The sequence below is a fragment of the Arachis duranensis genome, chromosome 9, assembly GCF_000817695.3.
Source record: "Arachis duranensis cultivar V14167 chromosome 9, aradu.V14167.gnm2.J7QH, whole genome shotgun sequence".
Classification (NCBI taxonomy): Eukaryota; Viridiplantae; Streptophyta; class Magnoliopsida; order Fabales; family Fabaceae; genus Arachis; species Arachis duranensis.
This window is the reverse complement of record NC_029780.3, coordinates 115,160,795-115,173,994: the sequence shown is the minus strand read 5'-3', so window position 1 is coordinate 115,173,994 and position 13,200 is coordinate 115,160,795. Positions and strand designations below refer to the sequence as shown.

The 13,200-nt window shown below is 29.3% G+C and overlaps 1 protein-coding gene and 1 pseudogene across 1 annotated transcript; one reads left to right on the top strand and one right to left on the bottom strand.

Annotated features, from left to right (window-relative positions):
• Positions 1–4,203: 4,203 nt before the first annotated feature.
• Positions 4,204–7,757, bottom strand: LOC107467727 (serine carboxypeptidase-like 33). Its single transcript, XM_016086901.3, has 10 exons — positions 7,484–7,757; positions 7,296–7,403; positions 6,291–6,389; positions 6,114–6,206; positions 5,922–6,010; positions 5,579–5,845; positions 5,235–5,413; positions 5,034–5,129; positions 4,788–4,893; positions 4,204–4,452 (listed from the first exon to the last, which is right to left on the bottom strand). The coding sequence occupies exons 1-10, from the start codon at positions 7,755–7,757 to the stop codon at positions 4,303–4,305; spliced, it is 1,461 nt and encodes a 486-aa protein (XP_015942387.1). The 3' UTR covers positions 4,204–4,302.
• Positions 7,758–8,901: 1,144 nt separating this feature from the next.
• Positions 8,902–12,324, top strand: LOC107467612 (protein CLP1 homolog; annotated as a pseudogene).
• Positions 12,325–13,200: the final 876 nt, after the last annotated feature.

Here is a 13,200-nt window from a genome sequence, read left to right as displayed (position 1 = left end):
TGCACGGCTTGAATTAAATTAGATTAATTTTAAAAAATAAATTCAAAATCCGATTCAATTTATACATTCATCAAAAATAAAATTTGATCAAATCCAAATTAACGCGATTTTAATCAATTTAAATTAAATTAGATGAACAATTTAATTTAAATTAATTCATATTTAAATTTAAATACCCTACTGAGAGGAAGAGGAGCAAGGACAGTGATTAATCTTCTATCTCACTTCTGAGACAAGCAAAGTGATTGATGATACCGGATAGGCTCATAACTCGTATATATATAGGAGATTATTATCACATCTACATTCAGCGTGACACTTTTTCTCCTTCTGTTTTGTTCTTTCTTTTCAACGTAGAACTTGTGTAATAAATATCATGGAGCATGCGTACTTGCGCAGTGGTTTATTTATAAATTTCTAAAATTTCAATCTCTTCCCACCTTCAATTTTTGTTTTCTTCCCAAACAAAGAAAGATGCGTCTCTTTTTCACGTATGTGTAGTCTGTAGCGATGTGAAATGGCTAATATTTATATTTCATAACTATTGACTGAGAAAAATGTAATTACCTTTTAAAGTTTATTTTATCATCTAATGTGTTTCTTACTTGATTTTGTATTCTCAAGAAAATATTTTAAAAAATATTTAAGGTGCTATTACATATCACTCATCTGTAATTTAATATTTAATATTTATTTATACGAGGCCTGCTATACATACAAGTTTTTTTGGCTTATAAATTATACAAGTTGGTCCAAGTCTAAGAAAAAAACACGCGCACCACTCTTTTAAAATCGAACGTGCAATAGATGCGTTCATTATGCCACACTATTCCTCTTCTTCTTCAATCAAAACGTAAACCGTCAAGATTCAAGCTCGAAACAAAGGACACGTTCCAACTGCTCGCGAGGAGTAGAAAAAATAAGAAGAAAAAATACAAATCTTCATAAAAAATCACCAGAAAAAACGAAAAAAACATTATTCAAGGTACTGTTTTACTGTTCTTCTAGATTTTTTTTCTAGATTGTCTCTGCTATGTGCCTCATCCTTAACCAGCAAAACATTAAAAAAATTCAAAAAGAAATATACTGTCTCCTCCATATTTTTGATGTATTTCTGTAACTGTTTGGGTGTATTTCTGTCTCCTCATCTTTAAGCGCCGTAAATTATTTTCTGTTTACTGCAGGAGTTGTGTTGGAAATACATGATATGCTAGGGGTATAAATATCAATTGGTGCAATCAGTTTGGGGGAGATTGGGTGGGTTTCATGTCGGTCGGCGATGAGCGACGTCCGGACTTAACCTCCATTAATGCAGTAGGTTTAAAGTGGAGAAAGTAGAATATTGATTATGTTTTGGAATGGGATGGATGTGTTCGTTGTAGGTTTTGGTTATTGTGGAATCCTGATGTGATGTTCATTTTTGAGTATGGAGGAAGAAACTGAAAAAGTCAGATTAATCCGTGTACAACGAGCATTAGGGTAATGTCCTGTGTTCTTGGTTTGCGTCCATAGAGTTTTTGTTGTATGTGTTAATATCCCAAGCTGTAGGAAGTCGCAATTGCAGGAGGCGTTGGTGCGAGGTTTCAGGTTGTGGCAATGGCACGGAATTGGTTGAAAATGAGTATGTGTTGGTGTCACTGGGTTTATTCTTTTGGATTTTTTGTTTTCAAAATGCCTTTGAACTTGTTTTTTATGTTAATTGTTATATTTTTGTGGTTTTTATGTTTGGGCTAAGATTCTTTTATTTTTGCACAAGTTTTATTGAATGTTTAGAGTAAAGAAAGTTAATCAGGGATGAAAAAGGTTAAAGGTAGGGGTGGAGCTTCAGTGAAACCGAAAGTGTTAGAATGGAGAGTGAAAAATCATTACTTTATTCTTTGTTATTTTTGTTAGTAGTAAGCTTAGTTTTTGAAAGTAAGAATTATATATTTAGATCCACGTCTTCTTGTTTGAATTCATTAATTAAATTCTGTACCAAAAGAAACTAGAAATACACCATAAAAAAAAAAAAGAGAAAAGTGTAGGACTGGAAGTGAGTCAAGCCAGCTCATGAGTTAGTTCGAGTTCGACTCGTTAATAGCTTGATAAGCTAAGCTCGTGAGCTAGTGAGCCAAACTTGAGTTTGAAATTGAACTCATAAATTAAATGAGTCGAGCTTGAGTTTCGATAATCTCAGCTCATTAGCTTTATTTTTTAAAATATATAAGTTATAATTTATTGATATAAAATTATAGATTATATATTTATGTTTCTATTATTTGAGCCAGCTCGTGAGTTCGAGCCAACTCGTGAGCTTTCAGTGAGTCGAATTAGAGCTTAAGAAATATGCTCAATTGTTAATGAGTCGAATCGTGAGTCAAGCTCAATTTTTGTGAGTCGAACTTGAATTTGGTCTAGATCAACTCAGCTCGACTCACTTCCAACCCTAAGCGTGGTATAACAGGCGGCGGAAAAGAGTTTGACGAAGGAACTCAATTGAAATCCTTGTGACTTGACTCATCCTCGAGCATATTCATTAGGGAAATTCTGACAGTGCTTATATTTAGTATTTCTTAAAAAATAGTTTAGTTGACTCTAATATTTTATTATGACTTAAAATAGTAAAGTTTAATCTTCATCTCTTGCTTTTATTGCACAATAATTTTTAGTTTAAAACATTTAAACCTTGTTGGATTTGGACCGAAGTGAATGTATTCGCATTTCGCATTTCGCATTTCTCTATTAAATAAGCAACACTCTCTATTTTTTAGTTCAAATATAAAAGATTAGGTATTTTTTATTTATGTAATTTAATATTATTTTATATTTTACTGTTTATTTAATTTAATTTTTTATATGATAAAAAATATTAGAATATTTAATAAGTATTGATATTATTGTATTTGTATAAATTGATAATATTCAATAAGGATTGATATTATTGTATTTGTATAAATTGATAAAAAATTCAATAAATATTATAAATTTTAATATTTGTCCTTCTAACTTCTTTTGTACATATTTTACAGGATATATATTCAAATTTTTATATAAAATAATCATGAAAAATCAAGGAGTTGATGCATTTTTAAGAGGATGGCTATAATATTCAAGAAGGAAAACATATAATTTTTACAATATCAACACCTGTAGATAGTTTTTCTACTTTAATGAATCATGAAGAAAGTGAGATATAACCTTCAAAAGTTCAAAGTGCTGCATCTGATGAGTTTGACCTTAATTCTTTGGAACGAGTCTCTAAAAAAAGCTTTAAATTTGGCAATATCACCCAAATCAGAGAGATGACGTTAGACGAGCTTATGTTAAATGTGGTCTATATCAAAAGCATCTTGATAATTATCTTCTATCTGACCTCCCCAAAAATTTTTTTCAAGCTCCGCCACTGAATATAACAATAATGCATAAAAATTATGCTTGATTTGCTTGTGTTGAGGAGTTGTTCTCATGAAATTATTGTTGAATCGATCTTAAATTTTTTGAAAAATCAGCCGTCAGGGGTATATTTGATGCAAATCGAAAACTTATGGAACAAAATTGATACAAAATAAAACTTAGGAATATTTTTAAAATTTTTGTCAAATTTTAGAACAAAAAATATACTTTACCTTAATAAATTTTATTTACTGTAATTGTTCACTTGCAAACTCTTAAACTGTAATAACTTAAGTACTTAACCAAAAAAATGATATACTTTACCCTAATGATTCTCATAAGGTGTGACCGCAGCGTAGGATCTGGTAGGAATGAATTCGCGCCAGGCAGATCCCAACCTTAATTGAATTCAGCTTTTTTTTTTTCGAGATGAGATATATGCGAATTATAGATATCAGCTTTTAAATCTTTGGATAAATTATCAAAATACACTTGAATTATTTGTGTGCTGATAAATTTTTTTGAATTTTATTATTGATAAAAATATTTTTAAATAATTTAAAAATATTATAAAATACTTAATATTAAATATATATTCTTAAAAAATATTTTAAAAATTAAATTTTAATATAGTTTTTTATAAATATGATTAAAAAATAAAATATTTTTATTCTTAAAATTTAATAATTTTTGTTAAATATATATCTTTTTGTAATTTTTTCGTCGATAATCAATAATATTTTTTAGATATATATTTTTTTGTCAATAACCAATAAAGTTTGTATATATTTGTTTTTAAATACTTAATAAAACTCTTTGCAGAACCTCTACTTCAATCTAATTTATTTTTATTACATACAAGATACGTACATATAGTTCCTTCTTATTTATCCTATATATATATTTGGTACATAATTAATATAGAATTGATTATTTGTGATGAGTAGGAAGATGTTGGCCTGAAAGGAAAGAATGAATGAGGGAGAGAGCCTCACTTGGTTTGTTTAATGGTACCAAGTGACCTGCCCCTCTCACTGTCACGTATGTTAGCCCTTCATATTCCACTATCCTTCCACCAACCTGTGCATGAAGTGTAAAATATTTTATATTAAAATATATCAATTTTGTTATGTGAATATTTTTATTGTTAATATCATTTTGACACTTTTTAAGAATATTTAAAATTTATTGGAATAATATTCACTGAAAAAATCATTAGAAGAGTGTTAAGGGTCAGCAACTTTTGTGAATTCTAGTAATCAAATAGTCATCAATAACAATTTTAATGGTGTGAGTTTGGTGTGTGGTTCACTTTTCTTTACATGGTTATATGCTGGTCAGAATTTAACAAAGTTGCTGACGCTACACTTTTCCAAAACAATTATATTAGAAAAGACTAAGAAATTAAATGGAACCTGATTGTCATGGTACCAATTCTGCCAACTAGACTTCAGAGATAATCCCAGAGCTTCAACCCAATACCGTGTCCCTATCACTGGTATTCTCCCATCTGTGTCTCCACTAAAAAACAAAATGAAAAAAAAAAGATTTAGATTGATATAGTTTATGATACTCAATTAATCATATATGTTAAAACATAATCATATAATATATCAAATGATAGTTTCATTCCATATGCAATCAATCATTGTTACCATTACCTGTAAATCCATATTTTAAGGCCACCTTTGATGAGTTTTGTGTAGATTGGTAGGACCGAAAATACAGAGAAATTGTAACTCCTCAATATGGAATCACTAAAAATGAAATCCAACACACAAAGAAATAATTAGTATTTAACAAACAAAAATTAGAAATAATTAGTGTATACAAAATTCAAGTAGCTAGTAGTACTTAATTACTTGCAAACTTTCCATGCTGCATTATTAGTATTTCCTCCTCTAATATTTGCATGAAAAGATGATTGAACATCCACCCTATTGAAATATTCCTCTGCATATGTGGAATAGCATGGATCATAGCCTTCAAAATAAATTCTCATCCTCTTTACTTTATAATTATTATTTCCAATTCTCATCATCTGTAAGAAACAAAGTTTTATTCATTCATTCATTCATTCTTGTTGTATATAATTAGACAATAAAAAATGCTATATGCACACAAAATCAGCTATCAATTCATCCACAATATATTTGCGTATTTTGTATTTCAACATATAATTTATACGGATGATTATATGATCTACCTTTGTGAGTGGTTCCCGGCCATGATTATTGTTAAATGAGTTATTAAGACGACACGACGGAGCATAAATGTTGTATATGTCAATCTCTGAGTAATCTGTGAAGATTTCATTCATGGCAATGTTACATTCATTAGACCATTCAGATTTCTTAAAATCACAAACTTGTTTTGCTTTGTCATATTGTTGGTCTGGTATAACTGCATGGCTCCATGCATATTCCACAAGGCCTTTATTATCATAGTAATCATCAGTTTTTGGATTCCCTACCTGCACATGTAGAAATCATCTTAGGTTCAGAAATTTCCATATCTTTTTTTAGATATGTTGGAAAGAGATTACTTACAATAAAACCTTTAAGATTAATAAAAGGGTATTTGCTTTTATCTTTGTTTCGATCGAAGACTAGCTCTGCGAGTTGGGGGATATAGTGCCCTGGAAATTATAGATAATAATGTTAATGTTAGTACTAATTAGTGTTAATCAAATAGATAGAGTTCATCATAGTGAAGTTAATAACGAGTAATTAAACACTAACCACCATAGCTTTCTCCAGCTATGAAAAAGTCCCTGGATTTGAATTGTGGGAATTGTTGCAGCCAATTCACCAAGAAATTGTAGGAATCCTCAGCTAGTAGTTTCAAGTTTTGTCAAACATGATGAGTTTAACTAATCAGATGAACTTTGCAACTTAAAATTATGGAGAGTGACTTACCCACAAGATTATCCTCTAAAATGGTGAGATAATCAGAAGTTGTATTGCTGTAAGAAAAACCAACTCCAACTGGGGACTCCACAAATAACAAATTTGCTTCTACACAGATTTTCAAAAGAAATACAAATAAAACAAAAAAAAATTCCGAGTTAGCAAAATAGAGTGATATTTAGAACTTGAATAGGACTGAGATCACTATCCACACAAAAATACTATTTGTACACCAAAATCAATCACTAATGTATTTGTATATAAATACATGTGTGGTTTAATTTATTTTCAATGTGTATTTATATTCTAACATGAATTTTATATTGATGACTTTGGTGGCTAATTTTGATGTACACATAATATAACTCTTCAAACTAGCGAATATCCAATCTACTCTAATTTGATCGGAGTAGATTAGATATCCGACCCACATTGGGTAGGATCGGGTTTGGTAGCTGGACCAATCCTATCTCCCATCTGTACTCTTAAATATATAATGTGCATGTTCATAACAAGTGAAGATTTAAATCCAAATTCATCAATTCTATACAAGTACTTAGCTTGTGTTTGTTTACGTGAGACATGGATATAGACACAAGTTTAGAGACATTAGATTAGTATATTTTGTGTCGAGACTATTTATTTTTTATTTTGTTTCAATATTTTTATCAAATTTTTAGAATTATATTTTTTTTCTAAATTTTTTTATAAATTAAATTTTTATAATTTGTTCTAATTTATTATAAAATAAAATATAGAAACACTAATTTTTATATCTTATTCTCAGTATTTTGTCTTATTTTATTCTCAGAATTAAATGCAATTTTAATACCACTAAATTAGTCATCCATTTTTGTAATAATACATAAATAATATTTAATATTATGAAATATGGAATGACTAAATATTGTGCAAATAAATTTGTTTTTTTTTTTTTTTTTTTTATGGTCTGTGTAACTTAAATCATATTCTATCCTACCCATTACCTTTCCTAAAATTAAATAATACACTAACCTTGATACCAAGAATATGGGTTGAAATGCAGACCATCACCATTTTGGTTGATGATAAGAGGTCCTACCTCAACAACTGCACCATAACCAATGGAGGAACATCCAGGTCCTTCAAATCAAATGCAAAAACATTAAACACATAATATATATATTACAACCACAAGGGTATTATGGTCTTTATGAACATACCTCCATTGAGCCAAAGAAGGAGGGGCTTATTGGAAGGTTCAGATTGAGCTTCAAAGAACCAGTAGAAGAGGGCCCTCCCATGATCTTCATTGACAGTGATATAACCTGAGAAGTGTGAAACTGATGGGCTTGAAGGCTGACCAGGAAGATTTATGACTCTATCATCAGATTCATATGATTCTTCTTTTGCATTTACTTTCAATAGAAGTAATAAACATAAGATGTGGAGACACATGATAGTAATAACACTCTTATCTGCACCTAAAATCCACATTGTTCTTTTGGTCCAAAGATTATTGAGTTACTATTCTTATAGTGCCATCAACTACAAGTAGCTTTCACTGCAATGCTAATGCACACTTGAGACTTGAGTGAACCTTGGCTGAAAACAATAGGCACTAAAAGCACTAACATTCTTTATTTTTTATGCACATTTTTTTAGGGAGTAGATCCTCTCTCCAGTGAGAAAAAAATTGGATAGTGTCTAGTGTTTGATCTCACCATTCATTGTTCTCTCTCTTATTAATTTCTGATCCTATTTATAGAATTAAAAGTGAAAGATCACACTTTATTCTCTCTTATTAATTTTTTTATGGGTTTAGAGGTGTATGTTAAGATTATTAAAACCATTGTATAAAAATGACATAAAAATTAAAATTTTAATGTATTTATTTTTCATTTATTAAATAAAAATTTCAAAATTTTTTTAAGTTTTGTTTGGTTTTAATTTTATCTGAAAAAAAATTTTAATTAGACTAATCCAGCAATAATATATAACAATTATATCTAATTAATTTGTATTAAAAATTGTTTTTGTGAAATTATTATTAAATTAGTCTAATTTTTTTAAAATTAATCGCTAAAAATATATTTTATATAAATCGAAAATTTTTAGAATAATAATAAAATAAAATAAAACTTAAAATTAATTTTAAAATATTTAACAAATATTAGAAACAAAAAATATACTTTTATCATAATTTTAATATGTATTATTAAAACAAATGTTAGCTAAACCTTTTTAAATATCTTTTATCAAAACGGGTGTGTTGTTTTCAAAATCTTAGTGATTTTGTGTGTTTAAGACTGTTAGTCATGATGGTGGCCCTAGGCACCTTGATCCTTATCCAGATCTAAAAAGTATGTGAGGCTTGATTCACTAGTTTCTCAATAATTAAGCAGCAAACCCAAGAGATAGTGGTATTTTGTGCTTCATCATGTTTTTAATGGGGTTTGATTAACAGGTGTTTTAAGGATAACTTTAAGAATTCATTTTTCATTTTGGTTTGAAAGTAAAATAATTAACTCTCAACAAATTATAGTTTAAATGACATAACTTTTTTATTTTTATTTAAAATTTTGAATTCAAATTTTACTCTAATTTTAGAAAATAAAATTAATTAACAAAATTTGTATAGATGAACTCTATTTGTATATCATCATCATAAAACTGAAAGTACTTTACACTCACCAGGTCCAACTTAATCAAAATTTAAACGTTATTCTAAATAATAAAATTGAAGTTATTCTAAATTATAAAATTAAATCTAAATCTATTAAAAGTTGAAGGATCTGTTTTAGAAAAATGTAAGATTAAACTCATTTTAATATTTACATATTTGTTAGTTACTCTTTTATATATTCAATTATGTAATAATTAGTTTAAATAAATAAAAATATGGTTTCAAATGTAAAAAAAATATATTATCACTTCTTATTTAATAATGTCACTTTTTTATTATATAATATTTTTAAATTATTATTATAATAATTTTTTCTTCACTATAAAAATAAAATAAAAAGAGTAGAGGACAATTTAAACCAAAAAAAAGTATAGGGTACTAATATACTATTTGCTAATTTATTGTCAATAATAAATAATTATTATATTTTAAACATATATATATAAAGAGACACATCCAGGAAATACATATATAAAGACATTTTTATTAGACACTGCCATAAAAAGATATTTTTATTAGACACATCTACAAAAACACTTTTATTAAACACAGTTATAAACAAGAGTTGGCAGAAATTGACAAAAATATTATTGATAACGTAGCGAGATTGTTAAACAAATTATAGAAGAAAAAAAAAGATATTTTCAACTATGAAAATGAAAACATCACTGTCTTAAAAACATCCTATTATGCTTGAAAATTTGGCTCAATTGGCTATTTTTTTTATGGAAGTAAAAATAGTGATATACCTTAACATTATAATTTTTTGTGTTTTTTAAAATTATGGAAAATACACAAATTAGAGAATTCGATTTCTGTGTCTCAAATTTTTTAATTTTTTTTAACAAATTGGATGGTCCAATTTATGCATCTCAAACGATCCAATTTCTACTTCTCTAATCAATTGGTTCCACGCTTAAAAATAACACTCCAACCATCCACATTTAAAAAACACACCATTACCACTTCCATATTAAAAATAAAAAGTTCTCAATATCCCACCCCGAGTCAAATTCGCTGTATTTTCGAATTCATACTCTTCTATTCTTCTATTTTCATCATTGTGATTGTTATTGTTAGTGCTCTTACTTGTGTTTGATTTTTCATTTAGGTTTTTACTTGGTATGGTGCTACTGTTGAAATGGAAGGTACTACTGAAACTGATTATACTGCTGATGAGGTAAACTCTCTTTTCTACTATAATCTTTGAGTTGGTTGAATTGTTTAGGGAAAATGAGACTCTTTATGAGTTTGATTGTAGACTCCAATGGTCAGTTATGTTAGCGTGCATGCTATATTAGAAGCCAGAAGAAATCGTGCTAAAGCTTCACCCTCTGGAGATTCTGAATCTTCTCAGGTGTGACTTTGTCATCCATCATGAAAATGCTTTGTTTGTTTGTTAGTGTATGTGAGTGTGAAATTTTATTAACAGGCTTGGTTGTTCAGGGGCCTAGGGTGATTGTTGTAGGACCTATTGATTCTGGAAAGAGTACCTTGTCGAGGATGCTTCGGGTTTGAAGCCTATCTTCATTGACTTGGATATTGGAGAGGGATCTATAACGATTCCTGCATGATGCATTGCTGCCACTCCAATTGAAATGCCCATCGACCCTGTTGAAGGAATCACTCTTGATATGCCTCTTGTTTACTTTTTTGGCCATATAACTCCAAAGTCATTTCTGCTGTGCTTTTATATTCTCGCTTTAATTGGACTTTTTAAGAGAATGAAAGTTGTTGATACACATGAAGGAAATGAAAATCCAATTGCTATTCACATTATTTGTAGAATGTATAGGTGCTAGTCAAGAAACTTTTTTTGTTTGGTGGGGGGGTGGATAGAGGGAGTAGGCTATGATGTAATTAACTTTCGAACTTGATGTTATGGTTAAATTGGATGGCTTTAAAATATAGAATACACTTCTGATTAAAAAGATCTAGATTGTAATTGTCTCTTTCTCATCTGATTTTGGGTTTTTCTTGCAGTTGCTATTGCATGCATTTCATACACTTAAGGCCAATGTTGTCTTAGTCTTGGGTCAGGTAGAAACCTGCCTTATCTTTATCCAATAGGCATCATAGCACCTTCTGTATAAGTTGTGCGGTGATAGCCAGTTCTTTTGATGATTGTACCCAAAATAATAATTGGTTCTCAAATATTGTACCTGCTTATACACGGGAGATGGGCGTGAATTCACACATTTACATTTCTTTCGATAAAAGATTTCTTCTGGGATGGATTGGTGTCTCATTCAGGCTTTTCATTTGATTTCATATAGGAAAAACTGTACAGCTGCTCAGAGATGTCGTGAAGGTAGAGCCCAAAGTTGATGTTGTTAAACTTCAAAGGTCTGGTGGAATTGTCTCTAGGAATGTGAAAGTACGCCAGAAGGCCAGAAGTTTGAGGATAAGGGTATGATATATGTTGATCTTTTCCTTTTATAATTTTGTATGTTTGAGAGCATTTCAGTTTAAACCATTTGAATATTGTCTATTCTTTGTTGGCACCTGTTATGCTAAACTAGTTAATATTTAGTTTAGTGTAAGGGATACTGTTATTCTTGTAGCCCAAATCCATCCTTTACTGCAAACATAGCCAAACATCATCGAGTGGATCGAATTTATTGGCTATTTTTGTGATGAGAATAAATTGGACAAAGGATGTTCAACATTGAGTAACAAAAACTGGTTTCATAGTGATACTTTTTCTGTATAACTTATGCAAGTGAAACAATACTTTAAGTAATTAAGAAACTAGGGACTGCATGCTCTTAAAACTGTTGAATTAGGGACTTGGGGTAATTAGTGAATCATCCTGGAACTTCATCTTGTCTACATTATTGAATCATCCTACAACTTCAACCTTCTTGGGAATTCTAATGTATATCCAACAAGAGTTGTTCCAGCCAATATAAACCGAGATTTGCTCCACTTGGTCCTTGCAGTCTCATTTGCCAAGGAACCCGAAGAGACCACTTCAATGTAAACAAACATATATTTTGGATGGTTAGGTTTTGATAAGTAATCATTGGTGTCTCAGTAATCCTTTATAAATTTTTCTTAAGAACTCAATAATGGTGGTTGTTGATCCAAATATGGTGTCTCAGTTGTAACCATTTTCTCTTTGGTGCAGCAACGTTGCTGGCTTTATCTACGTAACAGATGTTGACATTCAAAGGTTTGTATCTTTAGATTTTCTTTATCCATTTCACTACACTACACTGGTCATGAAGAATGTCTGCATTTTTAACATGATATGTACATTGCAGAAAGAAGAGAACTTACCTTGCACCATCCGCCGGAGATATTCCAAGCAAGTTTTTGATACTAATTAACAGTTTTGTGATAGGAAAATATGTAGTACTGTTGAGAGTTTTTTGATATCTTGATCAGTGTTTATATGTAATTTACGACTATTTTGAGGAGTGTTTAGGAACAATCTTTGTCTTGAGATTACAGATTATTGAGTTATTAAATCGATGGTAGATTGAAGTAGTTAAGAAAATCATTCATTATTCCGTTAATGGTGAAAAAAAAATGCAAATTAAACACATTTCAAAAGGATTTCACTTCTTACATTAAATTTATCTTCCTTTTTTTTTTTGGGTTTACCATTAAATTTATCTATGTTAGAAAGAATGAAGAGATAAGCTCTTACGGTAGAGAACCAAAATAACTTGTTAGTTATTACTGAAGGTGTAAAACCAACTGCACTAATATGGCGGCGTTTGTGACCATTGTGCGCCCAACTGGTGGAGATTTGTCTTGTCAACGTGTATAATTCAACCAAAAAAAAAAACACTAATTTCAGATTTTTTTATTTCTTTTTGACTATCGGAAAAAAATAAATATTTTTTCCGAGTCTATATAGAGAATTAAGTTGGTGCTAAACTGTACCCAAAAGAGCCTATTGCTAAACTTGCCGAAACGAGTAATTCTTTCAGAGCATGGACTCCAATTATGTCATATTATATACATTGTACTATTAGAACTTAGAAGCAACTAGGAATTCAGTATACTGTTTCCTTTCCATATTAATTCGGAGTTAATGTGGAAAATCAACACGTCATTTACAATATCAGCTCAAAAGTTAATACAAATTATAAATTATTATTATAAATTTTAAAAATGAATGAATTTAATTATAATTTTAAAGTCATTTTGAGTTTGGTTTTAAATTTTAAAAGTTAAATTAAATATTAATAATTATACAAAAATATTTTTTAGTATTCAATATATTTTATAATTTATATCTAT

Excerpts from the sequence above, each read along its gene's own strand:
- LOC107467727 (XM_016086901.3), bottom strand. The coding sequence starts at position 7,757 with ATGTGGATTTTAGGTGCAGATAAGAGTGTTATTACTATCATGTGTCTC. Across the intron at positions 5,130-5,234 it reads GCAGCATGGAAAGTTTGCAA|TGATTCCATATTGAGGAGTT; the intron begins GTAATTAAGTAC and ends TTTCATTTTTAG. Across the intron at positions 4,453-4,787 it reads ATTGGTACCATGACAATCAG|GTTGGTGGAAGGATAGTGGA; the intron begins GTTCCATTTAAT and ends CTTCATGCACAG.